This window comes from Acipenser ruthenus, chromosome 18 (genome assembly GCF_902713425.1).
Source record: "Acipenser ruthenus chromosome 18, fAciRut3.2 maternal haplotype, whole genome shotgun sequence".
Taxonomy (NCBI): domain Eukaryota; kingdom Metazoa; phylum Chordata; class Actinopteri; order Acipenseriformes; family Acipenseridae; genus Acipenser; species Acipenser ruthenus.
Window position 1 is genome coordinate 15576182 of NC_081206.1, and position 23249 is coordinate 15599430.

At 41.8% G+C, this 23249-nt stretch overlaps 1 protein-coding gene across 5 annotated transcripts; it reads left to right on the forward strand.

The window, feature by feature from the left end:
* The first annotated feature begins 153 nt into the window (after positions 1-153).
* On the forward strand, positions 154-21972 carry LOC117419610 (serine/arginine-rich splicing factor 5-like). Of its 5 annotated transcripts, none has more exons than XR_009307684.1 (8): positions 154-291; positions 1807-1946; positions 2307-2377; positions 6824-6925; positions 7524-7593; positions 8253-8586; positions 9963-10036; positions 10438-10501. XR_009307684.1 is itself a non-coding variant. In XM_058991284.1 (8 exons), the coding sequence occupies exons 2-8, from the start codon at positions 1821-1823 to the stop codon at positions 21445-21447; spliced, it is 870 nt and encodes a 289-aa protein (XP_058847267.1). In that variant the 5' UTR covers positions 160-303; positions 1807-1820; the 3' UTR covers positions 21448-21972. The 5 variants fall into 5 exon arrangements, 4 of the variants coding, with proteins under 4 accessions (XP_058847267.1, XP_033888418.2, XP_033888427.2 ...); XM_058991284.1 differs by lacking the exon at positions 8253-8586 and adding an exon at positions 21129-21972 and having other exon boundaries at positions 160-303; positions 10438-10545; XM_034032527.3 differs by lacking the exon at positions 8253-8586 and adding an exon at positions 21129-21972 and having other exon boundaries at positions 161-291; positions 10438-10545.
* Positions 21973-23249: the final 1277 nt, after the last annotated feature.

A 23249-nucleotide genomic window follows, 5' to 3' on the forward strand; every position in this document is an offset into this window, starting at 1 on the left:
TTTTTTTTATTCAGTCTCATTTGTGGTTGCATTAAGGATGGAAAAAGGCATTATTATATTTTTTCACAACCTTGGAACATAATTAAGGTCTGAAGGGGATAGAACGTGTACGAAATATTTGAAACGTGTTCTAAATAACGCGCGTTTTTCACTCGCGTGGCGTTCCATATCAATGTCACCTCCGCGCCTGCAGGTGTCGACTCTTCTGCTCGCGTGCTGCACTCTGGATCGTTTTCCGGTTGCCTTTCTGATTCCGTCGCCATTTTCCAGCAGATCTCCGAGGGGAAGGAGGTGAGTGTTGAGGTGAAGCATTTAAAACTGAGGCCTGTCACTCGAAATATTCAGAGAGTTTGGGTGTGTGAAACAAATATGTAAACAATTAAAAAAGATGTGAGTATTCAAGTGGACGGGGAAATACATTATTTTGTTTCGTTTATTGTGAATTCAAAAAATATGCGCGGCTCGCTGCCTGACGAATTGTTTGTTTTCACGCAGTCTTGAGATTTATACAAGATAGAGCAAGGTTATGTGATGGCACAAGGTCCCTCACAATGTAAAATAACTGTTTATACCAGTTTGAAAAAAACAAGAAAAAACATTGGCTTAAAAAAAAAGAAAGAAAATCTGATTCCGTGGCTGCCAGCAGCTGTTGAATTATATAACCACCCATGTCACTTTCTCTAAAATATATAGATAAGCATTTCATGTCTCTTACTGATAATAGGAAACCCCAAAAAAGATTACTGACAGTGAGTTTGCGGGATGTGGATACATGGTTAATTTGAGTCTGGTAATGTTTCTTGGTAAATGTAAATATTTGACTATTGGTTGGGTTACGGTACTCAACACACCCTCTCAAAAATAGAACATTCTGCCAAATGTGTGCGCGTTAAAAAACATAAGAAAGTTTACAAACGAGAGGAGGCCATTCGGCCCACCTTGCTCGTTTGGTTGTTAGTAGCTTATTGATCCCAGAATCTCATCAAGCATTAATAAGTCGTTTTAACACAAGTCAGGAAAATATAGAAATTATGAATGTATTTATGAAATATTGGTTAACGTTACTGCGTATTGTCTTGTAGTTCAGTGAGGTGAGCGTTGATGTAGTACTAGCCACTAGAGGCCGCTAGAGGGTACAAAAGAAACGGTGTTGAAATAAGAGAAAGTATTGAAATAGTTAGTTTGATAGTGATAGGTTTAGGGGTTAGGTGTAATCGCATATGATGTGGCATGGACTGAAGTTGCGGCTGTATTTTTGTAAATAACTTTGTTGTTATTACAATTATTTATGAAAGCTTAATAAGCAAAAAATGTGGCAGTTTTCTATTTGAGTGTGAGTTGCCCGATGGGAGAAGGAGTCGAGGGGAGGGATGTTGAAACCTTTAAGTAGTGTTGGTTGGATAAGAAGGGGATCCGTGTTCCTGATCTGTAGTTGTTAGCGGTCGTCGTGCTGTTGTCTAGTTAGGCTTTAATAGTGCCAGTAGTCGTAGTATACTATATTTCTACGTGGAGCTGCAAGTTGCTTTTATTGAGGAACACTACCCCTGTATCGGTGTTGGTAAGTCCAAACTTGTCTTAACGCAACACTTCGCAATGTCGGTGTGACGCTACCTTCACTAACTAGGATGGATTAAGAGAGCAATGTATTTGTGTGCATGTTACCACGAACACAATGTTACGTTTATTTCCTGTTTGAAAATTGCGATGTTTGTTCCATTACGCCGAAGCAGCTTTTTAAATCAAATTTAGACAAGGAGGCTCTCAGAATTCAATTGATTTCTAGATTCCTGCTTGTGTTTTCCACAGTGAAGCAATTGAAAATGAGCGGGTGTCGAGTATTTATCGGTCGGCTGAGCCCCCACGCCAGAGAGAGGGATGTGGAGAAGTTTTTCAGAGGATTTGGGCACATTCGGGAGATCAATCTAAAAAACGGCTTTGGCTTTGTGGTAAGTGTCTTTACCTTAGTCTGTGCATTGCTATTGAACTTTAGAACTTCATATACACATTTTACACTAGGAAAAAAAAACGTTAAATGTAATGGGACACTACCCATTGTAGCATACACGTTTTAACATGATTTGATTTTAAGTATTTTAGCAGATTTCAAACATTGTTTCCTGAAGATTTGGTCTTGATGTGTTTGCTGCTAAGCTTTCCCATGCTCAAAAACACCTGGAGCACACTTTGTGCATTCAAAGATATCCATAGAGCTGTTGCAAACCTATGTACATACAGCACATGCCCAGCAACTTTTTCCCCCACTACATTTCCATTGTTAAAATGATGCCTGACTGCTTGTTATACAGGAGTTTGATGACCACAGAGATGCTGATGATGCAGTCTATGAACTGAATGGGAAAGAACTGTGCAATGAAAGGTAATACATAGATTTGTAAGGCTAAGGTATTTTTTTAATAATACAAATTGAACAAAACACATCCACCCTTCCCACTGAACCCACCCACTCCATAGGGAACCTTGTTACAGAGTTTTGGATATCATTGCACGGTTATTATGTAAGCAAACTATAAAATAAATAAAGACCTCAAAGTAATCGGGGTGGGGGGGGTTAAATAAACAAATAACTGGGGAAACAGAGCATGTGCTCTTTGTGTAACTACGCCAATACACCTAAATACATATATACCTATACATACATGCATACACAGAGTAATGCAAGTGTATATCAGCATACAGTATAAAATAAATAAGAGAAATATATATATATATATATATATATATATATATATATATATATATATATATGTATATATATATATATATATATATATACACACACACATACACATACACATTAAAACACAAGAGACCAACAAGTTTGTTCTATGTTTCCAGTTTAGTAAAATTACTTTTTTTGCAATAGTGAGGGATAGTAATAATTTATTTTCCTTTTGAAAGGGTTTCAAATTGTGGTAGATCCCCAAGTAGACACCGTGCAGGAGAGTCAGGAATGTCCGAGCCAAGGATACAGGACAGAGAGCTCGGTACCATTTCCAGTAGTTTTCTATTATTGGACAGTGCCATAGTGCGTGGATATAATTGTCTAGTTCATCTCCCTGACAGTACTGACATAATTGAGTATTTAACCCTTTGCGGTCCATTTATTAATCGCGCGTCAGGCACGCCAGGAATAATTAATTTTCACACGCGCAGTTAATTTTATACGCGCTGTTTAAAAGTATTTTTTTTCACAGTCAAACGGGTTTAAATGGCCCTGCATATCAACAAAGCACACACTAGGCATCTCCAGCCCCTCCCCAGCCTTTTGTTTGCTATAGCGTTCAGCTGTGTAAGAAATAAATAATAATAATAATAATAGTCGTACATACCGATCGATCATCTCCAGATCACTCGTTTTATCACCAAACTCCTCAATAATGCGATCAAAGTCATTATTTTATTACTATAACATCTGAAAAAAGCTCTGCAAATGTCCATGATAGTCTCAGTGCGCTGACGCACTTAGCCAGCTTGTTTATTATGGACGCCCATTATCTGATACCTGATACCATGTATGACTATTCATGAAATACGCCTTTTTTTTTTTTTTTTTTTTTTCCGACTTGTCTCGGCTCCTGTCGCTACCACTCGGCAATTGAATGGTTTTCTCGGCTTTTTCCGGAGAAAAAACGACTAAACACCCGTTTATTGCGTTGCTATAATGATGTCGGACCCAGTCCGACAAAGGACCTGTGAGGAATAATTGCAATGTCGGACCCAGTCCGACAATGGACCGCAAAGGGTTAAGAGTCCCATTAGAAACAGCCTTCTATTGGAAAGGTGTGCTCTATGAAGAACTTTATATTGAATAAGGTTGATTTTTGTATTTTTAGAAACTGAGAGGGCACTATTACATATTTTGCCCCAAAAGACAGAATCATTTGGCAAATTAAGATGTCTGACCAATTAATTCGGGCAACAATTTACTCTCCATTAGCTATCAACAATTTGTATATATATTAGAAACAAACCGGTTCACTCCTCTGTTTTTAGGGCAGGGGTCTCCTGGTCCTGGAGGGCTGGTGTCCCTCCCGGTTTTTGTTCTAACTCTAGACTAAATTAATTAATTGAACCAATTAACCTTCTAAAGCACGTAATTGGTCCAATTAAGTAATTTAGGGTACAGTTGGAACAAAAACCAGGAGGGACACCGGCCCTGAGGACCAGGACCTAGCTCAACATCTCCTAAAAGAGGGGTCTTTTAGGAGATGTTGAGCTAGGTCAGAAGGGGTAAAGAGTTTTAGTTCAGTGGATAGTTTAGGGAGTGTCGTAATGGAAGATATTGAAAGTAGCTGTTTTTATGGAGGCAGAATTTTTCTTAGTTCCTCATTTAAGAGAAACTTCCCATCCTCAGAGGTGGTATAGATGGGTAATACCCTTTTGTCTCCAAGAAATAAACTCAAATGGTTTCCCTGCTATGGGGAAGTCAGGATTGTGCCACATGGGAGAATATTGAGATGGGTGCAGATTGGTCCCAGTAATTTTTTAACCAGGCTTTGACTGTAACGGAGATACATGGATGACTGAAGCAGGAGTGTTTCCGAATCTCTTCACTTACAAAGGGGATGTCCTTAATATGTAACGATCTTAAATCTGAATCCTCCAGATTTATCCAAGCTGGGGAGGTTTCATCTTGCGAGTCTAGACATTTTGCTAAATTAAGTTGGAGAACAAGAAAATATTTTTAAAAAATCAGGGGCTGCTAAGCCACCTTTGGATTTGCAACTTTGAAGTGTAGCAAATTTAATCTGTGGTTTCTTATGTTTCCAATACAATTTAGTAATAGCCTGGTTAAGGGTATTAAATCACTGGATTTTAGGGTAAACCGGAACCATGGAAAATAAATAATTAAGTTTGGACAGTATATTCATCTGAACTGCAAATAACAGGGGAGAGAGTGGGAAGCCCTGTCTAGTACCTCTAAATAGTTTAAAATGCTGTGAAATTATTCAATTTGTGATAACTGAGGCATAGGGTGAGCTGTGTAAAATCTTAATCCAATCAAGAATATATTTCCCAAAACTACATTTTTCTAAAACAGGAAATAAATAAGACCAATTGACCCTGTCAAAAGCTGCGGAGACAACCACAGTAGTGTTATTCATTTTTGAAGCCAGGTGTATGATGTTAAAAAGCCATTTAACATATCTGAGGATTGCCTGTTTTTTTATAAACCCTGTCTGGTCAGAGTGAATTAGACCCAGAAGAGCACTTTCTAATCTTGATGCAATGGATTTACTAATTATTTTTATGTCTGTGTTTATATTGGATGATAATTAGCACAGAGTGCCTGATCTTTATTAACAGGAGAGAAATTAAAGCTGTAGTCATAGGCTGTGACAGTGAGCTACAAGTATATAACTAATTAACCATTTTGAAAAATGTAAGGGAGATAGGAGAGCAAAAGTGCTTCTAAAATTCAATTGGATATCCTTCCTTGCCAGGAGATTTTCCACAGGGCATGGCATGCATTGCTTTTTGCAGCGCTTCACTAGTCAGCGGATTGTATAGTATTTTAGAATAGAGATCTGACAGTGCAGGTATTTTTAATTTTTTGAAAAATGTATTTATTTGGGATATCACAGGTTTGGATTCTGGTTTATATAGAATGGATAAAAAGATTTAAATGTCTAATATTTTGCTGATCTGTTATAATGGTGCCATGTTTCTTTAATATTGGAGATTGAGAATTTTTCCTTATGTTCCTTATTCTTATGATTAGGTATGGTTTTAGTATTTAAACAACCATCAATTGGACCGTTTTGGTTGACTGTCTGGTCCCACAAAATAACCAAATGGGGCCTTCGAGTGGATCAGTTAAATTGATTGGCTTTCATTCCAGTACTAGGGGGATATTTTTAAAACCGTTGGCAAATTGAGTAAATGTACTGCCAACTATCTCCTTCTAAAGTGTATTCTTTTGCTTTTATATTTTAAAGCTTGTTTAATAGCAATTTACCAAACACATTACTGAACTTTGTAGATACCCCCGAAGTTATCACACCACCCACAGAATAAAGATATACAATACACCCTCGCTATAATGAACCCGTTTGGGTCCAAGCCTTGTTTGTTATATCGAGGGGTTCTTTTTAGCAAAAGGACAATCAAAATGAACGATAAACTGTTGGAGTAAGTTAATGAGATGAATTCCATGTACCTGTTCGTCTCATGTATGCCGTTTTTCTGCCTTTGCTTTATCCAGTTTGTTAAAGAATTAAAACTCAGTGCAAAAATCCCAAATTGAAGCTAAACTTTTATTCAAAATCAATCTGTCATGAATCGTTTCAAAGTGCACCAAATCTTAATCCAACGTGCAAGAATCCCAAACTGATCTTTTATTCCAAGTCAACCCGACATGAAAACTTAATCAGATTCGTTGTTTTTGTTTTTCTTTAATCAGTTTTGCTTTGTCACATGGTTGCTGAACAAGCCAAAAAGAGTGCCTTTTGACAACCTATATTCACGACAGAGATGTTCCTGCATTATTCCTTTTTTCAAATGATCAGTATAGTTTCCAGCTTTGCAACATAAAATGATTTTCGTTTCGGAGGCATAGTTACACAGCTCACGCTTTTTATTAAGACAAAAGAGTTGACTTCACTGCGGAGGTGGCATCCTGTGCGTACAGACCGGGATGTTGACAGTGTGGGATTATTATCATTTTTTATTTGGGGTTCAGGGGTCTGGTTTGTTATAATGAAGGGTGGTATAGCGAGGGTGTACTGTACTATTCTCTTCAATGTATTGGCTGTGATATATTGAGTATGATGAGACTACCTCTTGTTTGGTTTCTACACAGGGTCACAATAGAGCATGCCCGCTCTCCCAGAGGGAGAGGAGGTGGAGGTGGTGGAAGGTTCTCTCCGCGGTTCAGCAGCTATCGTCGAACTCGCGGCTCCATGTAAGATGCTACGCTTCAGACCTGTGGCCAATTATAATTACAATTCTAGCATAATGGTGTGCTGAAATTAGAATTAATGCTGGTTTATTCAATTAGTTGCAATTATGCTGCAGTGATTACAATTACAACATCACACATTAACATGTTTATTGTAGTTATCCAAAATAACCAAGCAATAATCTCAGGTACAAATACAGAAACATATTATATAGCTTATTTTTTTCAAATAAATGGGGGTCACCAAAAGTGGCTGAAAATATCAAAATGATCGAGTGACATGTGTAATTGAACTGCAATCAATCAATTATGTGGTTTAATTACAATTCTGAGGGTGTGCCAAGGTTCAACTACAATGACATTGTAATTGCTCTTAATTAAGAATTGCACAATTGCATTGGAATTGACCCCAGGTCTGCTACACTTCACTCTTAAATGCACCTGGCTTATTCTGTAGGATTATAACTGTAAAGCAAAGCTGGTAAGACCTGCATAAAGACAAGCCTTTTTCTTAACCATTGAAATGCACTTTGACAAACATGTTTCTGATAAGCCATTGCATGCTTTTGTAGCAGCCTTAAGTGTATACTTTGTCTTGCAGGTATGGTCCTCCTGTGCGCACAGAGCACAGAATCATTGTTGAGAACCTCTCGTCCCGGATAAGTTGGCAGGTTAGAGCACTGATCTAAGTTTAATTGAATCTTCCAGCTGAACTTGTCTTGTTTCTGATTTTTGGCATAAAACAGTCATCCCATTGATAAAACACAGGTTTAAACAGAACACCTCCTTGAAAAATAAAACTTAACTAAATTCTGTAAACCCTGTTGGAACCAGCAATATGCAGGCACACCCTTGCCCAGCCAAGCCATGAAAGGGTATGTAGTGCTCCTTGTTGTTGCTCTCTCCTGGATTTATTACCCAGACCTCATCAGATTGATCAGATCTTTGTCTAACAATTAAATCCACTTGTCAATTTGTACTCTACCCCCTCCCTTTACCTCAGTTTTATACCTGGGATGCTGGTTAAAAATGATGTGAAGCTTCAGTATGCTATGCAATACTTTTTTTTTTTTTTATAACTACATCTTTTTTGTTAAGTAGATTTGTAACTCTTACCAGTCTTGTAAACAATCCATTTTATTTCTAAGCTTCTAACCAAGTATGTCTTAAACTTTATTTTAAACCTGCTCTTATCTGGTATCTCCTGAGTGGCGTTGCACCCTCCCCCCCTCCCTTATGGGACTAGGGGAATGGGTGTCTATTGTGATTTAGCGACCTCTCCTGCTGTTGTCCTGAATAGTGTCCATTTGGTGCCTCTCCCTACACACAGTTGCCGTGGTCTATATCTTGGCTGGGGCCCCCTAGCGGGTGAAAGTGGTCTAGCGCAGGTCAGCCTTAGGAGGTCCATAGCTGCAATCCTGAGGGTCTGTGGTCTGGCTTCCCTGGCTGCAGTTTCTTTTTCTTCCCCATTTGGTTTTTTTTCTGTTGCTGGCGGAAGGGGGTGTTAACGGTTGGAGCCTCCTTACTCTGGTGGTTCCTTTCTTATGGAAGTTGGATTCCGAAACCCAAAGCCGCATCCCTTTCTCAAAGGCTATACAAGGCTTGGTCTGGTTGCTATTTGGACAAGTGGCTCTTTGCTTAAGGTCCGCCCTGGGTTCTAAATGGTAAGTAGCGCAATAGCTAATGTGATTGGGGTGGGAGGAGGGCTTTCTCTCAGTAGATACAAGTTGAATATACTTTAATTTGGGAGGATGGAGGACAGGGGTATTTGGCTGCAGTGTTTTATCAGTATTTCAGGCATCCACTGCTTGAACTGTGCCCTTTTAAGCAATTTCCTTTACCCCACCACCTTTTGCTTGTGTTTAAGCCGTATCCAAAAGCCAGCACCTACCAGTTTGGAAGTAGCAGTTGCACTGTGGAGCCAGATTGTACTGTTGGTAATCGGCTCAAGCAGCTGGTTCCCATGATGATTTGCTTTTCAGCTACATGGAGAGTGCAGTTGCCAAATTTGAGAATGGGGGACTACAGAAGATGGAGTACGTCGTACTTGCACCTTTTGCTGGGTCATTTTTTCTCATTCGCTGTAGTACTGACACCTTTAATCTTGGAAGCCACATGATGCTATTCCACAGTGTCCTAACCTAATGGTATTGCCACCTGTAGTGTGGTATATTCTACCGTTGAGCAGGGGCATCCCAACGAGACCACATCCCTGCTTTGCATCCCTTTGGAGACCTCTTTAGGGGTTTTACCGTTTCCTTCCACACTTAACCCTTCCACTCCGGTGAACATTAGACCTGTTTGAGGACTGACTGACCTAACGGGACTTTTTTGAGCAATCGATGGTTGTTTAAAAAGACTAAAAATGGGTGTCTAATGTCACCATTACATCATTGTTCATATATGAACGATTTCTAGTGCTGCCGTAACGGAAGGGTTAAGTCGGGTACTTGTGTAATCCGGCTATTTCACTGTCATGGACTGTCAATAATCTTACATGGGTAATCCACCTCTATCTCTGAAAGTGGAATCTCTTTAAAAAAAAATAAAAGATGCCTGGAATGCTGCCAAAGCAATGTGCTGTAGTCTTCTGAAAGTAGTGGTTGGATACACAGATGCAGCTCAGAACACGAAAGGATTTACCACACTGAAAATATTCATCAGACGGCCATGGGTTTGGATGTAGCCTCTACCTGTTAGGGTGGGGTCCTGACTCACCCAAGAGATGCGATTTCCAGATAATGCACAACTGGGCATTGTCTGAGTGGCTGATCCTTGACTCTGCTGTTGGTGTCCATTAATGCAGCACAGGCTGTGGAGGAGGTTGAAGTTTTATCTCTAAATCTCTCAAGCAGGTGAAGCTGGTGTTATGCCGGGCTGCAGTTTTTTTTTTTCTTTGGAATGCAGACACAAATCTTGGGTATGCATTGTCTTGTTATAATGTGTTTAAGAGTTGTAATGTGCATTCTAAAATTGTAACCATAAAATAAGAGATTTCTCTGAGTTTTTGTAACATCTTGTTTTCTTATTTACAAACCAGGATCTGAAGGATATGATGAGGAAGGTTGGTGAAGTCACATTTGTGGATGCACACACATCCAATAAGAATGAAGGGTAAGTTCCTGTACAAACCAGGCCACAACGTATTACATTCCAGAACTGGTTTCAGCTAGTGCTGCTACGATTACTGGTGAAGTAGACTAGTTTACAGTCATCAACAAAGATTTTAATTGATTATTCGCTTAACCATTCAGTATTACTAAGTTTATTGCCTGTATTTTACCTTCATTTGTTTAATCATAATTTGCGCTTGACACTTATTTCAGAGGGTTACTGAACACATTATATACACATTATATTCCCATGGGTTCTGTGCCATCAGCTTTATTTTCTCTGTATATGCAGGAGGTAATGGAAATAGGGAATGAAGGGGTTCTGCTGTACTAACGCCAGTAAAGCCTGTAGGTCTCCCTGTAATCCCTCTCTGATATATGTGTGTTTCTGTTTGTTTCCAGAGTGGTGGAGTTTGCTTCACGCCGCGATATGAAGAACGCCCTTGATAAACTAGATGGAACTGAGCTTAACGGACGCAAACTCAAACTGACTGAGGATCGCAAGAGGAAGTAAGTATATACATGTTTTGTGAAAAGGGTAGAGTGCCAAGTGTACTATACTTGGTTTACTGTTACTCAATTCCCCCCCAAACTGAGCATGTATACTGATGCACAATGAAAATGCAGCAGTGTAAGTATTGCATCAATAGCTCATTGGGCACATACATACTGTTATTTACATTAAGTAGTGAGCAGATAGGTTTCTTTATTGTTTGAGTAGTATTGTTCCTTGGGATAAAACTGCCAAGTGCTTAGTGTTTGGTATTTTGACTTGAGTTAAAATTGCCAAAATGAGTTAAGAATCTGTGTAAATAGCCGTTCGAAAAAACATGATTTTAAGAACAGCGAAGATATGATGGGCAGCAGTGTGGAGTAGTGGTTAGGGCTCTGTACTCTTGACCGGAGGGTTGTGGGTTCAATCCCCGGTGGGTGACACTGCTGCTGTACCCTTGAGCAAGGTACTTTACCTAGATTGCTCCAGTAAAAACCCAACTGTATGTATGGGTAATTATATGTAAAAAATAATGTGATATCTTGTAACAATTGTAAGTCGCCCTGGATAAGGGCGTCGGCTAAGAAATAAATAATAATGCCCCACTTGAGTAATGAAGATCGCCTGGTTGCTATCGGCATGATTTGAAGGCGGCCTGTCTGTGAAGTTTCCCGGAGAATGAGATGTTCTGCTTCAACAATCAGCAGACTAGTCCAGAGAAACCAGGAAACCAGCTCGGTGAGGGACAGGCCACGTCCTGGAAGGCAGAGGGTTACCACACCGGCCCAGGACCGTCACATCCGACTGATCCGTCTGCGTAATCATTTTCAGATTGCAGTGGCTACAGCATGAGAAATTCCAGCGCATCAGCAGAATGACTTTTAGCTCGCCGTCTGCATGAAAATGATTTGCATGTTCAGAGGCCGTTCAGGGGTAACATGTTGACAGCTGAGAGACGAAATCGCTGTCTTCTGTGAGCCAGAGAACATCTGAGCTGGCGGCAGAGAGAGTGGTGGAGTGTTTTATTCACCGATGAATGATGTTTTGCCCTTAACCCTTAGCGGTCCATTTATTCAGCACCTGTCAGGCGCGTCTGGTCCAGTTTATTTTCACACTCACTGTTTATGTTACACATGCTGTTTAAAAGTAATTTTATTCAGAGTAAAACAGGTTTAAAAGGCACTGCATATCAACAGGACACTCAGTACTGCATCTATAGCCCTGTCTTTTTGACCGGAAAAGGAAAATTGTAATGTCGGACCAGGTCCGACATAGGACCGCAAAGGGTTAACAGACCTGACGGATGACGACGTGTGAGGAGACGTGGTGAGCGTTATGCTGACTGTTACGGTGTTCAAGCCAACCAGTGGGGCGGTGGAATTGTGATGTGGGGAGGAATCTAATTTAACACAAGAATGTCTTTGGTGCAGATTGAGGGCAACCTTACTGCTCAATGATACGTTGATGAAATCCATGAGGCAACAGTTTTTCTCTTCTTGCAAGCCAATCCGGAAGTGTCGATTTTCCAGCAGGACAATGCAAGACCACTGAGTGCTAGGATTACAATTGCACAACTTCCAGAGAACAGTGTCGAGGTCATGCTGTGACAAGCTTTTTCTCCTGACCCGAGTCCAATAGAACATCTGTGGGACCAAATCGTCACTGCCATCCACAAGAAACAATCGCGGCCAGCCAACCTTCGCCAGCTGGCTGCAGCTGCCCAGAAGAGTGGTGGAACTTCCCACAGCAGTCTGTCCAGAGGCTGATCAGGTCTATGTGTCAATGCTGTCAGGATTGTGTTAATGCTCAGGGAGGTCATACCTGATATTAACTTTGTAATGTTTTCATTTTGACAGTGTGTCAGGTTTCATACTGTAAACGTATCATGAATCTTTGATCTGTATTTGTTAACATTTTCAGTGATTTTTGTTTGATATCTGTTTAAAATGTTTGCTTTAAATCCATTAGACCTGAGTGTTGCGTTTTACTTTTTTGCATCAGTATGTTTTGTATCGGTGTCTAACTTCTAAATGCTGAATAAAGTAGATTAACTTTGTAGCAATTCCCATGCTACATAATGTGGGTGTAAGTCTCACCCACCTGTCCCTTTAATTAGGGTCAGTAGCCTGGCCAGGTCAAAACTTCATTTCCCATAGTTCCTTGCAACCACCCTCTGTTCATCCTCTCTCCCCATTGGCTCATTCAGATTTCCACCCCTCCAATCTCAGAGCTCCTTAGTAGCCAGCACCTGTATTAAAGCTGGCTAATCAGGCCTGAGGGAGACTCCCTTTCTCAGAGGAATCCATTTAACTACAGCATTTTCTCTACTTAAATTTCAGTGAATCTATTACCATCCTTAGATAATTCCAGTGCATCCGTTCATTTTCTTTTGTCACTGCGCTTTATCTAAACTGCTCTTTTTGTTTTCACTGTTACTTGTTTAAGTTTAGCTGTTTTTCTAGGTCTGTTTAGTGTTTGTTGTTTTATGTGTGACAGCCTCCATTTTTTCCTGATCCTCCTGATTTTTTTCAAACAACTGTTCACCATTCAACTCAACACTACTGGACAGGCTCAACAATTTCAACGTACTCAATGTTTTCAACCTTCTACAATCACCATCATTTCGGGACACTTTGCTGGACTGCCTTATTTGTGGGTGAGATCATTTCTTTTTTGTTTGGATTTTTTCTACTTTAATTTGATACTTTGTTTCCTGTATTTTTGTTATTTTGTTACTTTGTATGGATTTCAATTACCCTGCTATTTCTGGACTTGTTGGGCCTACCTGTCATTTTCCCACCATTGCCATAGAGACTGTTAAATGTAATTGTTTCCACAAGTCACTGTTTTTCGTCTATCTATTTATTTATCCTTGGTCTTTATCTGTGTGTGTTGTGTTTGTGAGTGTGGGTTTATTGGAGACCCTCCGGACACTATATTCATTTCTACTTTGCGAATCTGTTTAGCCTTCTGTTTGTCCCTACATCTGTACCAGCTTTATTCTTACCTGTTACCTGCAATTATTTGAATTCCTTACTTATCATTATTCATTTCATTTCATTTGTTCATTTTTTCATTTGTTGACATTATTGTTCACAATAATAAACCGATTGTTCTTGAAATTGACACCTCTGACGTCCCTGCTTTTGCTGTCTGTCACTCTTGCTGACTTATTTAGCTATAGGAATAGGGCCAGTAGTATCTCCTTAGGGAGGACAGTGCAACTGCTTCTCAGTTGTGCAGAGTGATCGTTACAGAATTGGTGGCCCGTACGGGGACCCTTTGTGTCATTAAATTCATATCTAAATTCATCAGTTTAAATTGTTGGGAACTTAATGTCAGAAATGGAAAATCAGACCTTGACTTCGCTAAACTTCTCTGAGATTGGAGATAGACCCCATGTGACTATCAGAGAGCCTATCACAGAGAGAACCACCCGCATTAGTGACCTGTACATTTCACAGGAAGGGGCAGATCTTTCTGGAGGCGATGATGATGAAGGGAACCTTACTGACAGCGTTGCGATAGGGCAATTGACTGAGCACTGTTCCCATCTCACTGACCGTGTTGAGCAACTGGAAACACAGCTGTCTGAGTTACAGGAGAGCAGCATTAATCGTGAACAGGTCCTGCGAGGTTACATCGAAGGACGCTTCACAGATATGGAGAATCGAATGCAAGAGGCCCTTGACGAAATGGATCTGGAAGTGGTGAAGTGCCTGAAACGCCGGGATGTGCTGTGGGGAGAAGAGCTGAAGAAACTCTTCAAAAAGACCAGCACCCCTCGTCTGCCACTTTCTTTGCCGTCTCTCTCCTCTAGAAAGCGGTCTGCACCACAACAATTCTCCTTTGATGGTGGGTCTGCTGATTACCATGGCTCCAGAACTGAAGGAAGTCTTTCCCAAGCAAAGCTGCCCATTAAAATCAACTTCCCAGAGTTTGGCGGGGAGGCCAGCAGCGATGCCATTGACTTCCTGGACAAATGTGATGAATTCCTAGCGCTACGACCCATGACACCCTATGAGATCATGGCAACCATGTCCAGTGTGCTGAAAGGCTCAGCAAAGAGCTGGTGGGTCGCGGAGCGCAAGGGAATCCACTCCTGGGAACAGTTCAAGACTGTCTTCCGTCAAGCCTTTCTGCCGTCTGACTACCAGACCGAAGTGGAAGACCGACTCTGCTCCAGAGTCCAGCTGCCTGACGAGCGAATCCTTGACTTCGCCTATGACTATCGTGCCCTATGTCTGCGCTGGAAGCCAGACTTGGAGGAGTCTGAAGTGGTTCGACGGATTCTCAACAGCTGTAATCCCAAAATGGCAAGCTGTCTGAGGGGAACGGTGAAGACAGTGGCAGAACTGGTGCGCATCGGGACCCAGGTGGAGAGAGACAACGCTGCCCAGCGGGAATACTGGGTCAAGTCAAACTCCAGCAAAGCCTTTCAGGACAAGAAGAGCCATAAAGGAGCTACGAAGAAGCCGGCAGAGGTCAGCATGGTGAGAAGCCAGAAGAAGAAAAATATAGTTCCTGCTGCAAGCCTGACTCTGCTGATCGTGGATGTAGGCGTTCGAGGGCTCCAAGGGCCTGCAGTCCTGGACACTGGGAGCACCTTCACTCTAATGAGAGAGTCTCTGGAGGATGATTGCTCATCCAGGGGAAGAGCTGGAGTCTGCACAGGACCAGTATTTCATGCTGGCGGATGGACAGTCACACCAGGCCAAAGGTCAAGTTCGCCTCACTTACCTTCTCCACGGAGAGATCTGGTTTCTAGGCACATATGTCCTACAGGATCATCACCTGACGTTTCCCCTTGTTCTAGGCTTGGATTTCTTGGAGAAAACTCATACCCAGATTGACATTGTCAATAGGCAGTATGGTGTCAAACATCAGAAGGATTTCTCCTACCATCCTTTTTTGCCACGGTATGAGGGGGAAGCTTCCTGGGACAGGTCCTTATCGAGTGTCAGCCTCTACTTCCATACATCTTGCCAGCCACCTACCACCTCTGATCCAAAGCCATGCCAACCGGCGAAGGTGACCATGACCATCACTTCAGCTGAACCATCTCCTGTCGAGCAACAACTCCAGAACCTCCAGCAAAAGTGGTCTTCAGTCTGTACTGATAAGTTGGGAATGACCACCGTCACCCGTCACTCCATCTCCACTGAGGACGAAGTCCCTGTTCGGGGTCGACTGTATAGAGTGTCTCCACTGAAGAAGGCTTTAATCAAGGAACACGTCCAAGACATGCTTCTGGACGGAGTTATAGAACCATCTAACTCCCCATGGTCCTCTCCAGTGGTGCTCACAGAGAAGAAAGATGGTGGTTACAGGTTCTGTGTGGACTACCGAAAGCTGAATGCCAAGACCATCTTTGATGCATACCCCATGCCCCTCATTCATGACATCCTGGAGTCCCTGAGTGGTGCTGCGGTATTCAGTTCCCTTGATCTACGCTCAGGTTACTGGCAAGTGGCGATGGATTCAGCAAGTAGAGCGAAGACTGCGTTTACTACACCCTTTGGATTTTATCAATTTAATGTAATGCCATTTGGGTTAAAAAATGCTGCAGCCACTTTTCAACGGCTGATGGAGAGAGTGTTAGGAGACCTCCGAGGGAAGATCTGTTTCGTCTACATAGATGACATCATTGTCTATTCACCAAACTCCGCACAGCATCTTCAAGACCTCGAAGCTGTCTTCCACAAACTTCATCTGGCCCGTCTTACTCTCAATCTCAAAAAATGCCACTTCTTTAAACACACTCTCCATTTCCTTGGTCATGTGGTTTCAGGTGAGGGTGTAGCTGCTGATCCCCACAAGCTCCAAGCCATCCAGGAATATCCCATTCCTACCAACTTGAAGGAGGTTCAACGGTTCCTAGGTTTGGCAGGGTGGTACCACAAGTACATCCCCAGGTTTGCGGATATTGCTGCCCCACTTAACAACTTGAAAAAGAAAGATGTCCCCTGGAAATGGACAGGAGAGTGCCAGAAGAGTTTCAAACTCCTCCAAGAAGCTTTGATCAGTCCTCCAGTCCTCGCTCACCCGGACATCAACAAGACGTTCCGAGTCTTTACTGATGCCAGCGATGTAGGACTAGGAGCGGTTCTGACTCAGCTAGAAGGAGATGATGAGAAGGTAATAGCCTACGCCTCCAAATTACTGAACTCTGCCGAAAAAAACTACTCCACATCTGAAAAGGAGTGTCTCGCTGTCGTGTGGGCAGTAGAAAAATGGCGGCATTATCTGGAGGGGATGGAGTTTGAGGTTGTCACTGACCACGCTGCACTCTCCTGGGCATTCAACAACCCAAAAACCTCTTCCAGACTGACCCGCTGGACTCTTCGCCTACAACAATTCACTTTTACCGTTATTTACAGGAAAGGTAGTCTGAATCTTGTACCTGATGCACTCTCCAGAGCTCCACTTGTACCACCTTCAACTCCTTCTGCATCAGTGTGTGCTAGCAATGCCCCTGCCAGTAGCATGGATCTTCCCACCACCATGGACCAGATTGCGGCCGCTCAGTCCAAAGACCCAGCTATCTCTGACATCATCAATGACATTGCTTCCAATACTGCCAATGATAACCGCATCTCCTTCATCCAACAGCAGGGACTTGTGTATCGCCGGGTGCCCATTCCTAAACAAGGATTCCGATACCAGCTGGTAATTCCGGAACAGCTGACGGATTCCTTCCTCCACCACTACCATGACAACCCTTTGGGAGGTCACCTGGGCAGGATGAAGACCCTGTTGCGCATGCTGGAGGTTGCATGGTGGCCCTCCATCCGTAAAGATACATGGCGCCACATAAAGGAGTGTCAAACCTGCCAGAAGTACAAACCGTCCAACACCAAACCTGCAGGTCAACTCCAGTCCACTACTGTGAAGGAGCCCGGAGAGATGCTGGGTCTGGACCTAATGGGACCTTTCCCAAGAAGTAAAAAAGGTAACACTTACATCCTGGTCATTGTTGATTACTTCACAAAGTGGGTTGAGCTGTTTCCATTGCGGGACAGTAAGACCACCAAAATTGTGAACATTTTGACGCAGGAAATATTCACTCGATGGGGAACACCGCAACACATTCTTTCAGACCGTGGACCTCAGTTCACGAGCCAGCTACTCGCAGAGGTGTGCAAGACCTGGGGAGTAGTACAAAAACTCACCACCAGCTACCACCCACAGACCAACCTGACAGAACGCGTGAACCGCACCTTAAAGACCATGGTTGCATCTTTCGTCGGGAAAAACCATCAGCTGTGGGATCAGTGGCTACCCGAGTTTCGTTTCGCCCTCAACACCGCCAAACATGAAACCACTGGCTTCTCTCCTGCAGTACTAGCGCTCGGAAGGACCATCAGAGGCCCATTGGACCGATTAATCGCTGTTGCTCCTGCTCCATCCACCGATCCCTACCAACTGCTAGATCGCCAGCAGCAGATTGCCGAAGAGGTGAAGGATCACGTTGCCAAAGCTCAGAAACGGCAAGCTCGGAATTACAATGCCCGGAGAGCACACTGTCAGTATGAAGAAGGTGAGTTAGTCTGGATAAGATCTCACCCCTTATCTGATGCCTCTGGAAAGTTTTCCGCAAAACTTGCCCCTAAATGGTTTGGGCCAGCTCTTGTAACCAAGAGACTTGGACCCAACAACTACAAAGTCAAGTGGGGGGAGCCAGATTATTTCAAAGAGGATACTGTCAATATTGTTAATTTAAAACGCTACTATGGCGTTCGTCCCTTGCACCTCCAGTGTGGGGGGGGGGATTATGTAGCAATTCCCATGCTACATAATGTGGGTGTAAGTCTCACCCACCTGTCCCTTTAATTAGGGTCAGTAGCCTGGCCAGGTCAAAACTTCATTTCCCATAGTTCCTTGCAACCACCCTCTGTTCATCCTCTCTCCCCATTGGCTCATTCAGATTTCCACCCCTCCAATCTCAGAGCTCCTTAGTAGCCAGCACCTGTATTAAAGCTGGCTAATCAGGCCTGAGGGAGACTCCCTTTCTCAGAGGAATCCATTTAACTACAGCATTTTCTCTACTTAAATTTCAGTGAATCTATTACCATCCTTAGATAATTCCAGTGCATCCGTTCATTTTCTTTTGTCACTGCGCTTTATCTAAACTGCTCTTTTTGTTTTCACTGTTACTTGTTTAAGTTTAGCTGTTTTTCTAGGTCTGTTTAGTGTTTGTTGTTTTATGTGTGACAGCCTCCATTTTTTCCTGATCCTCCTGATTTTTTTCAAACAACTGTTCACCATTCAACTCAACACTACTGGACAGGCTCAACAATTTCAACGTACTCAATGTTTTCAACCTTCTACAATCACCATCATTTCGGGACACTTTGCTGGACTGCCTTATTTGTGGGTGAGATCATTTCTTTTTTGTTTGGATTTTTTCTACTTTAATTTGATACTTTGTTTCCTGTATTTTTGTTATTTTGTTACTTTGTATGGATTTCAATTACCCTGCTATTTCTGGACTTGTTGGGCCTACCTGTCATTTTCCCACCATTGCCATAGAGACTGTTAAATGTAATTGTTTCCACAAGTCACTGTTTTTCGTCTGTATCTATTTATTTATCCTTGGTCTTTATCTGTGTGTGTTGTGTTTGTGAGTGTGGGTTTATTGGAGACCCTCCGGACACTATATTCATTTCTACTTTGCGAATCTGTTTAGCCTTCTGTTTGTCCCTACATCTGTACCAGCTTTATTCTTACCTGTTACCTGCAATTATTTGAATTCCTTACTTATCATTATTCATTTCATTTCATTTGTTCATTTTTTCATTTGTTGACATTATTGTTCACAATAATAAACCGATTGTTCTTGAAATTGACACCTCTGACGTCCCTGCTTTTGCTGTCTGTCACTCTTGCTGACTTATTTAGCTATAGGAATAGGGCCAGTAGTATCTCCTTAGGGAGGACAGTGCAACTGCTTCTCAGTTGTGCAGAGTGATCGTTACAACTTTATGCCTTTAGTTGCACACTTCCAGCTTTTACCTTTATGGATACAGCAGACATCACTTTGGTCATCTAGATCAGTGGTTTTCAACCTTTTCATCTCAAGTACCAGTGTTTCCAGCAGGGACCGCCAGGTGTACCAGTAACTATGTGCAATCTTAAACTGCTGTTGTAAAACCAAGACCTACCCATTAGCCAGGTTTGTGTCTGTACTCGCTTGTTTGTTGCCTCATTCTGCTGAATGGTTAATCTATTCATGAACTCCATGTTTATGTTTAATATTTTGCATGTGTTGTGTATGGAATGGATGAACACACCTTTCATTGTGTAGAGTTGTACAGTAATATGGAGACAGCATGCTGCAGCTGCCATGCTCAGTGTTAGTGACATCCTGATCTGACCGCATGTAACAGACAGCTCTTCTGATTTACATACCGTTTATTCTTTAGTAAAAACAAGTTTAAATTGCAGTGAGTTTGTTCTGCTATCTTTACGATATTATTAAATACACCACAAGCACAAAATATGACAATCTGAGCTAAATTTAGTAAATGGTGGGGTTTTTGTTTACTGCAATCAAGTAAGCTGCATTACATAGTACACTTCCTAATTACAGTTCCAAGTATTTCTGTGTGTGATGCTGTCACATTTTTTTAAATGGTCAGTTTGAGAAATAAACTTTTGTTTTCTCTGCAACAGGTGACCCTGCTTAAATACAAAACTACATATTGTTTTACTTAATGGTAATGGTGCTCTTAAGTTACTGTGCTTGATTCTTTGGCTGAAGAGATATTATGATCTCATCTGGAATCTTGTGCAATTAAATCATACTTCAACTGCTGACGGTAAACAATGTAACTAAATATATTGTATCTGGGATGCGAGACGCAACAGACGTGTTGACTCAACTTTATTTTGGCACTCTACGATTTGACTGGCGAAAGATAACATTGGTTTATTGGAGTTCGCAAAGTAACTTTTTTCAGCTTGGTAAGGTAACCCTTTCACTTCCTTTGTTTTAATTATTGCGCTTTGTGCTGCATTACCACCCTTCATTCATTATTTTCTTTATTTTAAGTTTCTAGGGCATTTTGTTAATGGCACGTATGCAATACACAAACCTTAAGTGTATTTATTTGTTGCTGTTCTTTTTTTTACACAACAGAACTCACATGTTTGGTCACCATCACAACTTGCAAGAAACTGGGGTTCCATATTCTGCTGGTGTTAATATACCTCTGTGCACTTAGAAGCATTTTTATTCGATCAAATTGTTACCATCCTTATCACACGTCAGCATTTTTGTTTTTGTTACATTTGTAACCATTTTAGCCCTGCATCAGAATTTCTCATGTCTCTGATTCAGTGATACAAACAGATTGATACATTACGATGGTGAGATTTGAGGGAGCATTGTGTTTTGGGGAATCGTATCGTCCTAAAAACTGTTGGTGCGCTCCAGTGGCAAACCTGTCGCGTACCAACAAAGGTACGCGTACCACAGGTTAAACCACTGCTCTAGATAATACAAGTCAGTGTTAAAGCAAGTTGAGTATTGTATATTTAGAACTAAACTTAAATACTTTTAAAGTGGGTGGATCTAATGTAAATGTGTTTGTTTTAGGAGCAGAAGCCGCTCCCGCTCCAGGAGCTACACCAGGTCTCGCAGTCGTTCCCGATCCAGGAGCCGTTCCAAATCCCCGAGCAGGAGCCGAAGCAGGAAACACAGCCGTACCAGGTCCCGCTCGCTCAGCCACAGCCCAGAGAGGAAGCCCCTTCCCCGGGCAGCCCCGCGCTCCCCCTCCCGCTCCAAGTCTCGATCCCACTCTCGCTCTCGCTCCCCCTCCCGCTCTCGCTCCAAGTCTCGATCCCACTCCCGATCCCCTCCAGTGCAGAAGAGGCAGTCCAGATCCAGGTCCCCCTCGGCTGAGAGCCAGCACTGAGAACCGTCTCCCTGCCTGCACCAGCTGTATCTGTAGATGTGGTTACGGGTCTCGTGTCTGGGTAGAATTGCAGGCCGGTCTGTTAAAGCAGCTGCTGATGTGATTTATTTTCGGTTGCGTAATAGAAAGCCACAGTAGATGCTCTTTACACAAACTGCATAACTTTTTTTTATTTTTATGATATATTTTAATTTGAAAACTATAGTTATACATCCATAATGTTTGGATCTCTTCAACACCCGCACTCTGCAGCCTGTGTGAGATTGCAACAGCCAATGTTACCTAAAGAGGTGTGTGTTTTTTTTTTTTTTGTTTTTTTTTTAAATAAAATTTCCGCACCTTCATAATTTTTCCATTCTTGTAATTTAGTTTCATACATTCTATGACTTATTTGACACCCCTTTAAGTGAGTTATTGGTGTTTTAACATAGGTGTCCACTTTTTTTTCCAGGCTGTGTTTTTGTTCTACTAACCCAGTGGTTGTCAAACCTTTTTTTTCCCCAATAAATAAAACTGTACCCCTTCTGTCTGTCTTTCCAATTTTTGCTCTACTGAATGGTACCACAGTTGCAATAAAAGGCAGAATAACCTGATTAACACATTTTTTTCCCTTGGCTTCTGATTTTTGGGTTTAAACGACAAAACACCTGCCTGATACAAAAAATTTATTAAATAAATAAATAAATAAATAAATATATTTTTCCCAGTGCAGCTGGCCAATGTCCCTCCTTCCTGACATGTATCTGTCTTTGATTCTTTCTGATTACTTTAAACCCACCCAACTACTGAGTGGCAGCACATTTCTATTGAAGACTATTTTCTAGATTTAAAATGAGATTACAATTAGGAATGGAGACTTGTTCGAGGGATTTAAAGCTATATCGCTGTTGTTACAGAGGATTTAAAACAGAATTGTAAAATGCATATACAGGGATGGAAATAAGGCTATGATTTCTAGTTTTACTGTGAGTTTAACAAGACACACCTGAGCTTGTATCCGATATACTGGGGCTAAATGGCTTATATTAAAACCTGGACTGGGTAAAACTGCTATGCAATAGGAGTTTTATTTCCATCCCTGCATATGCACAAAAACCCCAGAACAATGTAGCTGTGACATAGGGATTTTGTTGTGAAAGAGAGCAAAGGAAAAAAGGTACAATTTAAGTGTGCAAGTACTGTTGAGATACTACTATACATATTTTGACGGAAAAAAACACCCAAGCATTTTGGAAAATAACCAAAAACAATAATTTCATCCAGTATATAAAAAGTGAAAGAAAGTAATATGAAACTCAACTTGCTAAAAATAAGCACTGAAAAATGAAATTAATAAAAACCAAAAAACAGAAGCCCTAAATGTATAATTTGTCACAAAAAAGTTTGGGACTGAGACTATTTAGACAGAATACCAAACAGGCTTCATTCTTAACTTTGGATGCATAGAATTAAACCACAGTATTTTACAAGAACTCAAACTGCTCAGTAACCAATGGTTGCTTTTCCAGTGAATCACATGTTTGCGCTCCTTCATGTGACCTCTTGTAGGGGGTGGGTGTGCACAGCACAGGGCTGGCTGGTGGTCCTCTTCCTCCTTTACCTGTGGGAGTGGGCAGTTGTCTGGGAAGTGCCCCCGCTCCCCGCAGATGATGCACCAGCTTGAGACCTCAATCTCGCTGTGGTAGGAGAGGGAAGGAAACACTGTGAAGGTGGGGGAATCCACCTTTGTGGGCTGGAGAGCCTTGAGTCATCTGCCCATGGGCACTCTCCATAAATATGTCCAAAGCCCCCACACTCCTCAC